The sequence below is a fragment of the Pholcus phalangioides genome, unplaced genomic scaffold (assembly GCF_987345545.1).
Source record: "Pholcus phalangioides strain wild (caught in Gottingen) unplaced genomic scaffold, Ppha-v1.0 ptg000022l_1, whole genome shotgun sequence".
NCBI lineage: Eukaryota > Metazoa > Arthropoda > Arachnida > Araneae > Pholcidae > Pholcus > Pholcus phalangioides.
In genome coordinates, this window is record NW_028301615.1 from 30,821,992 (window position 1) to 30,839,486 (window position 17,495).

The 17,495-nt window shown below is 32.6% G+C and overlaps 1 protein-coding gene across 1 annotated transcript in view; it reads right to left on the bottom strand.

Annotated features, from left to right (window-relative positions):
- Positions 1–255: 255 nt before the first annotated feature.
- LOC149070177 (uncharacterized) overlaps positions 256–17,495 on the bottom strand; it is a 52,695-nt gene continuing 35,455 nt past the window's right edge. Inside the window, exons 3-5 of the mRNA XM_089249425.1 lie at positions 8,273–8,364; positions 6,542–6,771; positions 256–2,060 (exon numbers count right to left, since the gene is read on the bottom strand). Of these exons, the coding sequence (XP_089105551.1) occupies positions 1,921–2,060; positions 6,542–6,771; positions 8,273–8,364 (462 nt within the window). The 3' untranslated portion in view covers positions 256–1,920. The remainder of the gene's footprint in view (positions 2,061–6,541; positions 6,772–8,272; positions 8,365–17,495) is intronic.

Sequence of the window (17,495 nt, forward strand, 5' to 3'; positions counted from 1 at the left end):
CGTTCTCTGGAGCAACAGGCTGAAGATGCCTGGTCTAGAGGCTTCTATAGCACGAGTACTGTCTTGTATCAAGCCACAAAAAGTTTATACAGAATATAAACATCTAAGTTTTGTTATATGTACTTGATTTTTTTTTTTATTGTCTTTGCTCAGAGATGACAGCACCAACATCAAGTTGTTCCCTACCCACATAGTTAATAAACAAGGTCTTCAAATGATATATATTAATAATATATTATAGTCAGAAAAAACACGTTCCATGTACAAAACATTTATTTAAATTTTTTCACATTCGTTTACATTACTTTGTGGACGTAATGTCATCAAAATATATCATGCACACACACTCTCGACAAGTAATTGAACTTCATTGAAATGCCCTAAAAGGTTGTATACCAAGTACAAAATCCCACACACAACAGTGATCTCAATACATTCCTCAAAAATGCACTTTAAGAAAGAAAGAAAATGTCAGTATATCAACTATTTACTAACATTACAAGTATATCAACATGAAACAATTTCCCCACCCCTTTAAATACAAAATTTCAGTCTTTTTTCAAGAGCAAAAAAAGCACCAGAAATACACACAATTGAATTCTAACCTAATTTGGTACTTCACGATTCATACAATCCTTTGTTAAGTGTAAATTATTGATACAATTTAAGTAAAAGTTTGAAATTTCAAATCTAAAACACTCCAAATCATGCTCAGATTAGCAAGGAACCATTCTACTAAAGATATGCATACTTCTAAAACGTTTTAAGTCTCAGAAATTTATGGGGAAATATTTAACCGCGAAGCAAAGCTTACAAGTAAAAAATACCATTATTGAAAAAATATTATAAATTCCCCTCGAAACTTTGTAAACTACAATATTATATCTAATATTTCATGTTAAACATTTCTAAAGGGACCGTCACATAAAATACACAAGTTACAAGCGTCAATTCTGGCAATATTCTCGAAGACAGTCCCAAAATCTTATTTTTAATAAATTACAAAAAAAAAAGTATGACCTTACTTTTTATTTTTCATTATCCCGACACTCTCACACAGCTTTACACAATGCTTTTTTCAATCGCATTTTATATAATAATTCATGCTTAAAACAACTATTTCTCCAAGAATCCCTCTAGTTCAGTGATATATAAGCACCAATTAACATATCATTGTTATTAATTTGATATAGACAAAAAAATATGTCTTATAACAGTACAGAACTGAAATAGCTTGTATTTCACCTCATTTCGTGAATTATTTCCTAATGAAGACAAAAAGCATGATTTGGCACCACCATGTATTTATTACGCATCACAAACATAAATCTTCCCAATATATTTAAATTTAGAGAATGGTCAAAATGTTCCATAAGTATAAAATAAAGATATAATCGTATCGCCTAACCCTGGTTTCTATACATCAACAATTGCCAAGTTTAGTACCACATACCAACACACAGGTCATACAAAAAATTTTCAATGTATCCACAGGGTGGAACAGTCAAAAATACCTAAGCTAACAACTAGTACGATAGAGAAAACTTTAATGTTCAACACCTAGCAAAAAATACATCTGAGAAAAGTCGCATCTCGTTTTCAATAAAACTCTCTTACACAAACTATTATACACTTCCCGAAATTTTCTATATACACAAAAGACCTCTCTTATTGCTTCTCACAGCAGGGAAAAAAAACCGACCAAAATAATATGGAACTAAGCAAAAAAAAATTACAATGGCAAGTTGGTTAGTACATTTTTTTTTCACACACAAAACTGTGCGGCACCTATATATATATAAATGAAAAACTCTATGCATGTTTCGCACAAATGCACAACTTAAAAAGGTAGCATTTCTGATTTCACGGAAATCAAAACAAAAGGGAAAAATTGAGAATAAATTACAACCCAATTATGTTTCAACATCCGTGAAACTCTGCGATTATAGAATCAAGAACATAATTTGTATACAATTGTTCCATACTGCACATAGTGTGATGCTCGACGAGACTTGATGTCACTGGTGGGAATTCATTCACGATCTTGTCAGAGTCAGCATCTACAATAGCATAGGACAAAATAAAGAGCTCAGAAACATCAGATGCAAGTCAAACATAAATGTTCATAAATTTTAAATCCATCATTGGACAGCATGAAGCATGAGCACAAATGAATTTTTTTACACACAAAAATGTTTGTATAGAGCAATGTTTTCTAAGTCTGCGATGTAATGGTCTTGGGGGAAGAGCAATAGCAGCGATGAATTTAGCATAGGATCCTATGGGTGAATTTGATTTGGTGGGGAGTGTGTGTGAGAAAAAGTTTTTTTTTGGGGGGGGGGGGGAAAGAAATTTTATATATGTGTGTATGAAACAAATTTTGGGAAACTGGCATAAAGCAGTGGTTCTCAACCTTTTTCTGACTTGTGGAGCCCTTCCCAGTGTACAATTTCTATGGCGAAGCCCCATTATATTCGAGAAGTTTTTTTTAATATATAATTTATGTGGTGAATAAATAAAAAAAAGAGGCCTAATTTATTTTATTTTCCTCCAATGGGCGTTAAGTCCCAGAGAAGTGTACATGGAGGACCACTGGTACTGAGTATCTTAGCACTAGAATGATGAAAATTTCAAACTACCTAGAATGCCTGATAGCGGCCATTTTGACTGCAATGTGAAAAAAATTACTGCAATGTGAAAACTCTTGTTCACATACCAATTTTTGGAATATTCATCATGAGGCCTTGTTATGACAAAGACTAATCCAATGTTTTGTTACTTAAAAAAAAAATAAAACTTTTTCTAAACTCTTGTAATTTGTAGCTTCATTTTCACTTGGCAGTCTACTAAGAAGATTTGAAGTATAATCACAAAAATGAGAAATTTTGCCTGGTTTTAATTTTCACAAAAATTGCCACGTTTTTAAGACAAATAAATTCAATTGGTCGAATGGTCGACACGTTTTTGCTCTTCAATGGAGAGCTGTCATCAGGACCTCGTGGTCCTGATTCGTTCATTCAGTGAATTCATTCATTCGTGTGAATTCTGACCACGAGGTCCTGATGACGGCTCTCCATTGAAGAGCCGAAACACGTCGACCATTCGACCAATTGAATTTATTTGTCTTAAAAACGTAGCAATTTTTGTATAAATTTGAAGTATAATAAGCTTAAGAAATTTGCAAATTTGCATGATCAGAATGAAAAACCATGAATAGCCACCAAATCCTGAGCAATGTGCAATACATTTGTAAGACAACTTTTCAATGCCAATCCACTGAATGAATTCATTTTGTCAAGTACATCAATGATGCTCATTAGTAGAGCAATAAAATTTCATAATTTCTGGTAGAAACATTTCCTTTGTCCATGATTTCAATTTTGTGTGTGCATGCTACTCATGACCTAGATTTCTTGTGCCTACCAACTGTGCAATTATTTTTTTTGCTCAGTTGAAATCATGATTTTTGGTAAAATAATGGCTCCCCATCCAGTAGGGGTGAGGATATTTGTAGGACTAAACTAAGAGAGAGAGAAACCTAGAACTTTATATTTTAGGAATGTAGAAGCCTTTACGAGATGAGAGAAGTCATTGAATTCCTCAACAACCTGAGATAAGTCATTTGGGTGTCAAATCAGCATGGTGAAGTAGCTTTGTTGTCGAAATTACTGCTTTCCGTCGTTCAAGTGTTAATATAAAAGACTGATTAAAAATTCTTTAAAAAGAAATAACTTTTGAGTTGTGTGTGAATAGGTTTTTATTTAATTAAAGCAGGATAATCTTACTTCCAGAATTGCAAATGCAAAGCTATCTAATTATTAGGTCATATGAATCGTAGCCCTACTAATCATACTTGGAGGTGACTGACCACGTCCAAGCCGAGACCATAGGGAATGAATCCTTTCTGAAGTGTGCAAAAATGGCTCACATATTTGAATCAATCTCAGAAAATTGGCTTAAATTGTCCTCCTGGCAATCCATGCTAAATATATTTGCCATAGAACTTTTTTCTGTCCCTTCCTGTTTCTAATATGTCATAACTCTATAAATTTTTTTTTTTTTCGAATTCAAATTTTTCAAATTTTACAATAACTTTTACAATACTCTATCTTAAAAAATATATATATTCTTATTTTCAATATGCATTTTTGTGATCATGTACAATGATACCTCGGCTAACGAACGTGAAAAACTTCATTTTTCTCAAGAGCATCGATTTCTTCCACTCCTGCGAGCCTCAGCTTATGAACTTTTCGACTAATAAAGTTATTTGTGATTTTTCTGATTCGGCTAACAAACATTTGTTGATATAAATGCAGGCGCTAACATGAAATAGCTGCATTTTTGTGCCAATCATCATCAGAATTACTGTTATTGAGCTTGATTAACTCATTTCCCCCTCAGATTCTTTTTACCGATATACAAACACACACTTCTCTTTCTGAAATCCTTTGAAACATTTCATGTAAAATGAAAGATTCAGCTAATGGAAAATGCATTGAAAAAATAAATGGAGCGCATGATTTCAGAGCACATGTTTTTTTCAGTGAAAGCTGAACCGTCTGGACATTCTAGATCTTTTTCCATCTAAATGCATCTGACACAGAATAAGCTAGTTAAATCACGAATGGATGGGGGGCGCCTATGAACTCGATTGGATTGTGTCAACACGAGCTTTAACAGAATAAAGCTGGTGTTGGCGTGTACATACTGAAAAATAAAACAAGCTTCAGCATCTCTCATCTTCCTGTAGATTCCCATTTATCCAATTTTGAAGCTGTTCATTCAGTTTTTGTCTTTTTTTATAGCAGGTCTATGTTTTAGAAAGCTTATCTTTAAAGCGTAAGCCGAAACGATTTTACATAGAAATCTATGGGAAATCACGTTTCAGTTAATGAAGATTTTGGCTAATGAACATGATTCCAGAACAAATCTTCATTAGCTGAGGTATCTCTGCACTTTCTATGAACATACAACTTATACCACTGTAACATGTCTAGAAATGAAATCTGGAAGTGCTAAACTGTTGAAAGAAAAAATTAACCAAATCACAACTTTAATAGTTTGTCATTTTTAATATTGAACTCTATTATAACAATTCTCTCTAGTTTAACCTTCTTAAACCTCTCTAAAATGAGGATTATTGACTCACATAGAGGCATAACTAGGCAGGTGCACCTGCACAGGGCCCACTTGGAAGGGGGCCATTCTGGGCCCAAGAATGGACCAGATGGAACCTGAATGCAAATTCTTGCACAGGGTACAGGAATGGCTAATTATGGCACTGGACTTACACCACTGCAACTTTAATCCATCCATATCTTTGTCATTTTAGAGATATATTTTTTATCAATAGTTTATGGCCAAATGAAACATTTTCCCAGATTCCCTCCCCCCCCCCCCATTCCTGAAATTTGGTAAACATTGGTTAAGTCCCCTACCAAATTGTGCATTGAAAAAGACAGGAATGTAGTCATCACTTGAAACCTTTCTTTTAAATCAATTAGAAATTACTTCACAAATTAGATTTATTCATTGAAAAAGAAAAAGGCGAGTGTTTTTATTAAATGTCCTTCTTCTGGCTATTTCTTTTGTGGAAAATATATAATTGAGAATTATTTTTCCTTTACCACATGTTTCAGTTCAGAGACCTCACTTATTTCTGAAAAGCTCATGTTTTCAACATGCTTAGTTAAGGCCAGTGCTGAAAGTCTTTTTCTTGGCATTTGGTAGCCAGAAGGAAGATTTGATCATAAGTTAGGTGAAATTAAAAACAAATCCAGATTTCTTGGTTGCAACATCAAGCTGCAAAAGTGTTTTGACATCTAAAGACTTTACTTTGAGAGTGCATCTCATGCTCTAGCAAAGCGAAGACAAATTAGAAATCTGCTGTTCCCCCATAAAATTAATGAAAATGGAGTGAGGAAACACAAATAAAAAATAAAAATGTAATTGACAAAAACAATTGTTCAGAATATCAGCACTTGTCCAAAAATGAAAATGGGCAACCAAAATAGATGGAACATGGTGCAAGTGTCAAGCGTAAATATCATATTATTGCTCAAATAGACAAATCCGACGTGGCATTTTAGATCTTTCAACATTGTTAAACTTAGATCAAATATTTTTCAACATGTATTTTAAAAAGACTTTGCTGCAGACAATATTTTATTCGTGAGCAGTCCCTAAAAATTGTTTTGGATTTTTTATTTGTTGTTAATTTTTCATGAGAATGACCAATATAGACTAACATGGTTAGGTACTGTTCTATCACTGATTTCCCACAAAAACATTAGTTTTATCGATCCGACCCCCCCCCCCTAGAAAGAAATCTGTGAACTCCAAAAAAGTAATCTAAAAGGATTGATTGCTTCTACCAATACAGCCGAGTCAAAACGAAAAAGTTAATTTAAATTAAACATTTTTGTCACTGGGCAACCACTGTTTACTTGTTTCTTTCTATTTTCTTTAACAAGGTTTGAATGTAATGAATATCCGAAGATTCCCTTTTATTTGACCATCTAAAATAGTAGGAACGTACCTCCAAAACACATCCTCTTAGTTATGATATCATTATTGCAATGATCAAATCCTCTTTTCCTCTTCATGTGTAGGAAAGCGGCTCCCTTTGGATGGAAACCATTACGCATGGGCTGGCCATTGCCACCAAGTTCTCGAGCGAGCTCTGCTTGATGAATATAAGCAGCTATGGAGAGGTGTCCATTCTTTTCTGCTACAACACTTGCCAACTCGCCAACATTGTTTATTATCCTAAAAATGAGATAAAAATGCATTTTTTGTTTGAAAAATCCAGATAGTTAAGAAATTATATCCTAATCTATGACAATCTAAATTTTAAACTAATTACACTGATGATTTTTCTAAGTAAACAATTTTATCAAACTTTTCCTCTTTCAGAATCATTCATAGATATTACGTCAAAAAAAAAAGATTCTGGAAAAATTATACAAAAGCCATATTCTGTTGTAGCAAAATGTTTGATTGTGTAAATCTGGAGTAATCTTTTCAAATGGTACAGGTCACACTGAAAATTGTAGTCTGCATGCCACTAACAACGAAAGGGTCCCAAGGTGACGTCTTCGAAAAGTTTTGAAAAATTTACCACTGATTCTACTTATTTGAATATGCACAAAAATATTTTTAAAAAAACTGGCGGAATTATAATGGGTCACTCATGAAAAAATTGTAATTAATATTTGAATGACAATAGAGGCCAAGATCATATTTAAAAGTCTCGCAACCCCCTACAGTCTTAGAGTGATGTCATTCAAAGAACTTATGGTGAATAGGTACAGCACAAAGAAAGCTTTTTTCCTCGCTTAGTATTCAACAGAAAAGAAAAACAGCTAGTATTCGTGTTAAAGTGTGAAAAGAAATTTTTCATAGATATTGCCAGGAAGCGTGAGAGGCGGTGAATACCCAACTGTTGTCATTTTTAATGATTTTTTTGTGGTTTTAATAATTGCTTTCCACTGCTAATTTTTTTGTTTTCATGTATTTGTGGGAGAGGGAAAGTACTTGAATTTTTTCACAATTTTTTGAGCTCAGGACCAGGGTATGCAGATTTAAATCATGTGATTTTTTTTTTAATTATTGATTTAAACCACAACGTTTAAATTTTGTTTTTTCTTTACATAACTTCAATGATATTGAAGTAAGAGCAACCTGGTATGTGCTATGATAAGCATGTTATTGATATGTCATAAAGTTCTTAATTAAAAGAAGTATCAAAGATCTTTGGGGGTAAATAACAGACTTGAACCTAATCCCTAGATACAGCACACCACACAAAGCAAACTACTATATTGCTAGATTTTGTGCATGGAAAAAATTTCAGAAAAATATAGGGAGTTGAACTTGGCAACTATCTAAACTGCACTAAGTATTTTCAATGTATTACAATGTGGCAATACCAGAGTAATAATTTTTTTACATAAAGCCTTGAATTCTTTTGCCTAACTGCTGATTCAAAGTAATAATAGATATTGTACCAACATAAATATCATTAGGCATTAGACTTTGAACCATACAAATTAATGCGAACAAAAATGACAAAGATGGTCTAAAGCTGTCGTGTCATGTCTAACTGGTGTGCATCCAGCCTTATGTTTCATAACGCAAACATGGACTGTAAATATTTTTTCATTATTTAAAAGAAAAAATAATCTCAATCTTCATAATTTTACAATTAGGAGAATATTATTGCCTCGTAACTCTTTAGTACATGACAATGCAAACATGATATACTTACCTAACATCAGCAAAAGATGCGATCAGCAACGTTACACACTCTGCACTTCCAGTTCTGGCACATTTATGCAAAGGCGTCTCCCCCATCATATCCTGCAAAAAATCATTGAAATGACTACCAAGAATTTTTTCAGAAGTTAGCATTGATTCATCAAGTAGTATAACGTTCCCATAAAATTATCAAAACAAATTCTCACATTACACAAGCAAAGTATGCCAAAAATGAACTCATTTTTCTATCAAAGCATTTGTTTTTTATTTACTTTTTAATTAAAAAAAACACGCTTGAATTCATGAAGCCAAAGACCAAATAGAAAACCAATTGAAATGTCAACAAAAAATCAATTCTACGATTGCAGATGAAATTGAGTACCATGGAACACGTCGAAAAAGGGGGGGGGATGAAGGATCACAGCATAAGGTACTAAATTACATCTACAAAATATTTTAAATGAAATATGTACATAATCCATGAATTAATAACATACAATAATTATAAATAATGAGAGAGAAGTACAAAAAATCTTTTGAAATTTAAATTATAGATACTAGTAATATATTTCTTATGAAATTATCAGAAAAACTAAGATGCATGGCACGCAATCGTACATTACAATACTAGTATAGTAACCATTTCTTTTGCGAAGATGTCTTCATGAAAATTCTTAATACTAATTAAGGATTAACTGGTCTAAAATTTTGGAAAAATTAAGCAGAAAATAAAACTAAAATGTTTATAATTTAACCCTAGAATACTAACTCTACGTGAGATAGAGGTACAGGCAGCTAACATGCAGTTTTCATCAACTTTTTTTTAGTTAGTATTCTAGGGTTAATCAGTTATTAAATTTCAGAACTTATGTCAATACATTTTTCCCTCTTTTCAGGAAATTGTTATTTTTTGAGAAAATAAGAAAAATCTGGGGAAATCACATTCACAATGAAATTTCTTTTTTTTTAATTTTTTCTTTATATATTATATATATATATATATTAAGAAAAAATTAATATAGTGGGACATACTCACGCACAGTAAAATCTTGAATATGTAACATAATTGGGACCAGAATTTTTCAGTAAATTGAACTGCCTTAGACGACTGACTTTTCAGTAAGTAATTACTGCCTTAAAAAGTTGGGTTGGAAATAAAGGCGCCATCTACCGCTGGTAGACTGAAGCTCATTAGGGGAAAATATATTATTCCTGGGTTTGAACCTGGGACCATGACAGCAACTTTCACGATGGTAGAGAAACATCTTACCACCATGCTACTCTGGCTAATTTGAAGGTTGAGTATCCTTCATGAAATCAAATAAAGGTAATTTGAATCAGACGAATATTTTACTACAGACATCCATTGGAGCACAACTTCCGTCCCAGCCCTGAGGACATGCAGTGGTTTCAACCGCATAGACAATTTGTTAAACCTTTTTTGGGAACCCGGTCAAAGCTGACCAGAGTTACGGTTGTCAACAAGGTGGAATTCGTTTTCGGACATACTTATGAATGGTTGCGATAGTTGTCAGAAAATATTTTTCTAGTATTTTAGTTTACCATATTATGTTTTGATAAATTACACATATTTTATACAAAATGTCACTCCCTCCTTTGTCAATCACATAATTGGTGACCCAGAATGTGATATTAGCACACACCTTTCTGATCTGAAAAACAAATATTTTTCATCCTATAGATCTCACAAAAACTTTTCATCTAATTCATATGCAACAAGAGGATATCGCTAAAACAGCCGTAACAATGCCATTTTGGCCATTCCAATTTTTCTTCATGCCCTTTGGGTTGTTAATACAGTAGCAAGATTCCCAAGATTTATACATATGGTGTTGCAGGGTTTCACCTTTTGTGCACCATATTTTGATGATATTCTCAGGGCATCTACAAATGCTAATGAGCCCAAGGAACATTTGCATCAAGTGTTATAATGCTTCTCAGAATTTGGAGTTTGGCGCAATGCTGCAAAATTTGTGCTGGGACAACCATCTGTTTAATTTTTGGGTCAAACGATTTCTGCATCAGGGGTTGCACCTCTTTCAGAGAAGTTTCTGTAATCAAAGACAGAGTTAAATCTGCGGTGATGACCTGACCTTCACTGCCCACAAGCCATCCAACGATCAACAGACTTCCAATGACAAGGACCAACCTTTCATGACCACCTGCGCTGGTATGGATCAGGTTCAGTTTGCCCTGCATGTAGTTCTCTCGTTGTGGAAACTTTGTCAAAGCCAACCACGGTCATGATGGCCAACAAGGTGGAGTTAGTTTTCGAACACGCTTGTGAATGGTTGTGATTGTTGTTGTCTGAATATTTTTATAATTGTTTATTTTACCGTATTATGTTTTGATAAATCAAATATATTTTGTACAAGATATTGTCACTCCTTCCTTTGTCATCCCATACTTTTCTTCGCAGAGAAAGGTTTTAGAGAAACATTATTTCTGGTGCAGCTCTAACAAAGGAATTCAGCGACATTTTTGTTGCTAATTTGCACTAGCAAAAAGTTTTTCTTCCTTAGTCAGCACCTTCTTTAATATAAGATAACTTTAAACTTCAGTGATAATTTCCTCAGCACGAAGGAGAAAAACTACCACTAAGCGAACCGATGACGTATAACAGGATTTATAGAAAATGTTAATATATATATGTATATATGAAAATGTTAGATATATCTATGATTTTCAAAAATATTTATTGGTGTTGTTTATGAAATAAGCCAAAATGACTCAATTATTTTAAATTATAGTCAATCTTCTTGTGGGAAGTGTATTAAATATAAGAGGTTGATGAGTATAACATTAAAGGAATGATGAATTTTAACATTTTACAAGGAGATTGCATGGCATAAATGCCAAAAGGCATATCAACATTTGCTGTTGCAAAAGAATTTCTTTCAAAAGGCAGCTGTAATTAAATGAAGAATGAGGTCTATCAAAATGAATAAGACTAAATTGTCTTTCTAATGTCTTTCTAATTGAGAACACTTTATAATTTATAAAATAGACCTCTGAAAGGACCACAAGTCTAAGAATAATATCAGTCATTTGCTTAGCAGCAACTCTAAACTATTTCACACTGATATCCAGCTTAAAATCGTTTTGTGCATTTAAAAATGTGAAACCTAATCCTCTCTCCCCTCACATTTGAGATTTCATTACAACTACTTCAAATAAGTTGTTTAACTCAATTTAGTTGAACAACTAATTTGAACTGTTAGTCAATTATTTTATAACCATGTTATTTTGCTACACAACTTCATTACAGGAGGGAAAAAAATTGATAGATAATGCCAAATTACCTAACCTATATATTTCAAGATCTATTGAATTGATTAAGTATGTACAATCTTTAGTCTTTTGATCTAAAACTATGGTAATTTATAAGTGCAGTAAAACCTCCTTTTAGAGATCACCCCCTTAGATGTGGTCGCCCCTCTTTTATGGTCAAATAATAATTTCCCCTTGTATAATAAAAATATGCATTTTGAACTTCTGTTTTATGAACAAATTTTTTTGTCCCCACTGCAAAAAAGAGGTTCTACTATATATTTTATATGACTAGACAACTATATTTTTCTCATTATTAATCATCATAATCACAAATCATTTGATCTAGTGTTTAAACCATTTAATTAGCAATGTTTACCAATTTATCAAAAATAGGTTTTAAGTATAAAAACATTCATGATTAATAATTACAAGCAGACATGTGCAGCTCTCACTGATAATCAAAATAAAAGTAAAAAAAAACCAATCCAATTATCTAATTAATAATGTTTAGTTATTTGCTAGGAATATTTTCAGTTAGATATTCATGATTAACAATTTGCAGGCCAGAGTTTTTTTGGCACCTTGTTGGTACAGTTTGTACTTTTTAGTGCCCCCTCACAAGAAATATGGAAGGTTCCCTGTATGTGCTTGTTCTCACATTTTTTTAATAGGTTACAAGTTCTGCTAAGAAGTTGAACGATTACTGGGGCCGTTGTAACAGTACAATATTGTTTGTTTTTGTATGTCAAGTCCATCTTCACATAGGACCACAAAACATTGATAGTTGCAAGGGAATGTGTGTGCAGCTCACTTTGACTAAAGCATACACATGCACCTTGTAGACAAACATTCCTCAGGTGCAGGGCTTAATAAGTACCATGTCGCCATGGTAACTAGAAAATCAGCGCATTACACCTAAAATTTCCCGTAAATGATTGTTAAAATATGGTAGACACACACGCATTTGTGCCTTGAAGTTAGAAAACTAGCTTTAGCCAACCATCACTGAGCTGCTTGCAAGAATAGATCCTGTGGCTCTCACAGCTAACTAAAAGTACAGATATGGTGTTAGTAATAAAAGCAAATAAAAAATTGAATGAGTTCAGTTGGAATAATAGGAATTACTTTATATCATCCTAATTCATTTTATGTTTTTATGCATAAATCTTGGAACTGCCATTTTGAATGAGTCAAAGTTTTGATTTTATTTCTTGCTTTTCTAACTCGCACGAGACAATAAATGGATATGCCAATAAATGCCAAATTGGTGTGACAGGTCTCACTAACAATTAAACGCCATGGCAGTAAATGATAATTCAAGTATACAGCTCTTTCTTCAAATCTGAGATTGTGATAGTCAATGAAACTTTTGAAATACCCATACTAGTCTCATTAAACTATCAAATTTTCTTGTAAGCACATTAAGAATCCTGGTGACACGCAATAAACAGGTTTAAATAAAAATGCTTCTTTCAAACCGTGTAAAATTAGGACATGCGCAACCGCTCCATCATGAATTTTTTTCACACATCAAATTTTTTTTTTTCTCTTATCCAGTGCCTCCACAAGAGCAAAAATTTTAAAATCAAACTTCAAAGATTCCACATTAGAACACTTTGTATAAGAGAAAGCTATGATAAATTCTGCCAAAATAATGTGTTAAAATTTGCAGAATGGATCAAACAGACAAATTATGAACTAGTGTGATGAAAATTTTTATGCTCATGTTGAAATTCATGCTTTACAGCAATGCTTCCCAAAGTGGGCAACATCACCCCTTGGGGGGGAATGGGGTGGTCCAGGGGGGTAAAAGCTCTGAGTATAAAATAGGATTCTATGGATTGACTCAAGTTTGGGGATAACAAAAAAAATTTTTGAAGGGAGCAGTAAACCCAAAAGTTTAGGAACCTTTGTTTCAGAAAAATGAAACACTTCTCTAACTCTTGGCAAAGTAATAATATTGTTGAACTTATAATTTTATATTTTGGGGGCAGAAAGTAAATATTTCAAACATAAAATCTGTTTGTCTGAAAGCCACACAGTTTTACAATGCTCATAGTTACTAACACATGATGTTTATTACATTATGTATATTTCAAATACCAAAAAATGAATAAATGTCTAAAATAATATACAGTAATACAATATAATGTTCAAATCAAAGAAGAATCTACAAAAAACCATGAATGAAACAAGACATGCAAGTGAAAAATAGGTAACTTCTATACTCAAATTATCTACATTACAGAGAATGAAAGAGAAGCGAAGCTAATCAAAATTGATTCGATAACTTGCAAGAAGTCAAATTGATAATAACAAAGATTAACAAAAAACATCAAAAAAGTTAAAAAGAGTAAAATATTAAAAAAGTTCCTTTTAACTTTGTGTGTGTGTGGAAAATAAATGTTAAAAGAAACAAATGTTTAAGAATTATATTAGTCTAAGTGCGACCTGCAACATATCGAATCAATTTTTTTGCTTTACTTTCAATTTCTTTTTTTTTTTTCCCCTCAAATGTTGGAATGAATGAATCAGGACATTGTAAAAAGAAAGGTAAATGAACTTCATTTTACAGCATTTGCATTCCCTAAAATCGCATTCTTTTCACATTATGTTTTGATACATTTTTGTTAATGCTACGCAACAGCATAAGAATGAAGCTCATTTATGCACCCGAATGAAATAAGAACTGGAATAACATCAATGAATATGGATAAAAAAGATATTCGAAAAGTTTTTTAGAAAGGTTTGAAGAATGACTTGCTATAATTTGATAATTTTAAATGTAAATGTAATTAAATAATTTTGAGGAATATATCTTTTTTTGGTATGCAATTTTTTCTCTATCATTGCAAAAATAAAATGATCAAATTTATTAAATTAATCTAAGATAATTTATCACTTTGACTTTGTATTTTAATTTATCAATGATTGATTTTGAGAAAGGTCCATGTTGCAAATGACCCATAAAAAAAATTGAGCTACAGTTATGAAACTCAGTTTGTAAATGCTTTTTGAAATGTTTATACAAATTATCAAAATTCCTAGAGATACAATGAATGAAAAAAATCTACAAATTTGGAGAGTACTAGCATGCTTTCTCACACAATTTTCAGTGGAATTCTCTGCTTTAAGACTTCAAACTCTGTGCATAAAGATAGCTTTTCCCTAGACACAATTTTTCAAGCAATTGTCTGATTGTGAGAGACAATCATCAAAATAAGAGAAGCCAGATAAAACCCAGCAGTCATGACAACCACCGTGCCAGAGTAATCTGGTATTTACTGGGTGTTTTCAGCAGTGAATAAATTATAGACTGCTGCAGAGATGAAAGAAATGTTCAGGATTTCCTAGACCAGTCATTTTCGACAGGGATGTGAGAAAACAATCTTGTGGGTGCAAACCAGAGAATAAGATATGACACAAATTATTAACTCCACAGTGTGACTATTAACAAAGGATGAGAGAATATACACAGATACAGGAAGGAAGGGACATGCCCATGCTTCCAAAAAATAAGCAAGGAGGGTAACACAATGAACTATTACCACTCTTCCCCCTCCCCCATTCACTGTATGCATTATTTCGCTCTACTGCAGACTGCTCATAAGCTTGGTAGTCTGGATAACAAATACCAAAACACTGCATCAAGCAAAATGCACAGTGATGCCAATTAGTGAAGCTTGATTGCCTTGAGTGTCTGACTAATAAGGGAAATCTTGATATCCGAGATCATTCCAGATTTTTCTCAGGGCAGATCAACACAATACATATGCTTGAAGGTGTTGCCAGTGTTTTCATCCCACATTAGTTATCAAGCAGTACACAGCTATCACAATCAATGAGAAGATCTAAATAGTTATTTCTCTCTCTTATGTGAATGTCATCCTACACTTGATTGTGTTGCTTATTCAGTCAATCCATTTTTACTCAACAATACACTGACAAGGTTTGTGTAACACAATGATTTCATTAATTGAATAACCTTTATTTTTATCCTTAGATCTTCATCCTTACTGCCAATAGAGCATGTTTGAGACATGAAAGGAAATTCAATTCTTATAATGCCAAACCATTAACTGACCAGCTGTGAAATTTATGTCAGAATCTTTGGGAGGGACATACAAACTTAAATGTTCTGCCTTGACTGGATATAAGCCTTTGTAGCTGGCAGATGTGAAGTTTGAAAAAGTCTCTTTGCAGTGAGCAAGCAAACCTTCAACACCATACATGTTTGACAATAAAATTCAGGAATTCATCACTTTCACTTCAAAATACGGATGATCGCACCAGTAATAGTAGTTAGCAGGGCTGGACAAATCAAAAACAAATTTATGTGCCAGACAAATTTCTTAGGAGCCAAGCAGTTTTTCTCCAAAGAAAACAATCTTAAATATTGTATTTCCTGCTTTTCCAAGACTTAATGACCCCTTTTTCATATTAGAGGACACACTGATTATGAAATCAGTGAATTTTGTCATTCTCAGACTGATTTGACAATCACATACAGGAAATTTTAGGCGACAACACAGATTTTTTAGTCACCATGGAGACCTGGGATTTGTCCAGCCTTAGTAGTCAGAAATATAATGTCATAACATAATAAAAAGCTATCTTCATGAAACTTTCCAAAATTTTGATTATTTCCAAGAATTTTAAGAATCACTTGTAGGCTGTATATCATTCAATGGCTGTAGCTCAACTTTTCATAATCACATTTACTTCTTTACAACAAAACTTACTAACAGGAAATTAATGTATTCTGAATACTGTACAAATATAATGTGTATTGTGAAAAACCCAAGTCCATTACTACCTCCAAAGCAGCAAGACGAGTCAGAATAATTTTAACATTTAGTTGCAGCCAACAGATATAATATCCATTCATTAAAACTGGCAACGACAAATTTAAATATAGAGACAAATGTGTTTTTTGGAGTATTTTAAATCTCCGTCACTGTGCTACATTACAGTGGATCCCACTTATAACATCCAAATTTAAGACATTTTCCCTCTTAGTACGACTGAATTTTCTGGTTCCAATTCTTACGAATACCCATCAAGATTTCCCATTCAAAGCATTTTCCTGCTTAGAATGTTTATACGTGGCTTTTTGAAAAACGTTATAACCGGGATCCACTATAATTAGTGATCTCCTTGTCTCTGACAGGAACATTTAACATGTGCCACCAGTCAATTTTCTGTTCGCAATATTTCCCATACTAATATTTTGTTACATTTATAAGAACTGTAAATACATTTGAAAACCACTCCCAAGTCAAAATTTAGTCGACAGCAAATGTGTGTGTGTGTGCGCTCAACTGATAATTGAGTTTATCTTCCCAAAACTGATTTTTTATTCCTTTCAAAATTACATTATACTTGATAAATTTGCAATATTAATTGATATTTCACTTAAAAATTATATTTCAAAATTATTAGAAATTTATAAAAAAAAATTAATTATTGCAAAAGTCTTTAAAGCTGTAGAAAATATAAATTCTCAAAATGAAATTTTTTTCATACATATTTATGAAGGCAATGTCTCCAATTTGTCATATAAATCAAACACATTTGAAAGAAACAAGAAACAGAATTTTTTTTTCAAGAACAGAACATTTGGAGTAATAAAGAGCTAATAATCATCGAAACAGAAGTTGAGTCAAAGCTATTTTTAAAGAATCAAAGAAAAGTAAGCTCAGTATAAAACGTGAAGCAAAAATCATAGAAATCATTGTAATAAATCCGCCTTTTCTCAGTCAAATAATATAATCATTACAATGAAAAAGCAAAATTAAAAGCTACATATTACAGCATTCACTTTTGGCATACAATACACACGGCAAAGTCAAAGACAGATGGGAAACAAGGGGCACCTCAACATTTTCTGATGTTCTTTGGTTTAGGATTCAAACCTCAAAAACAGATTTTTGTCCTAA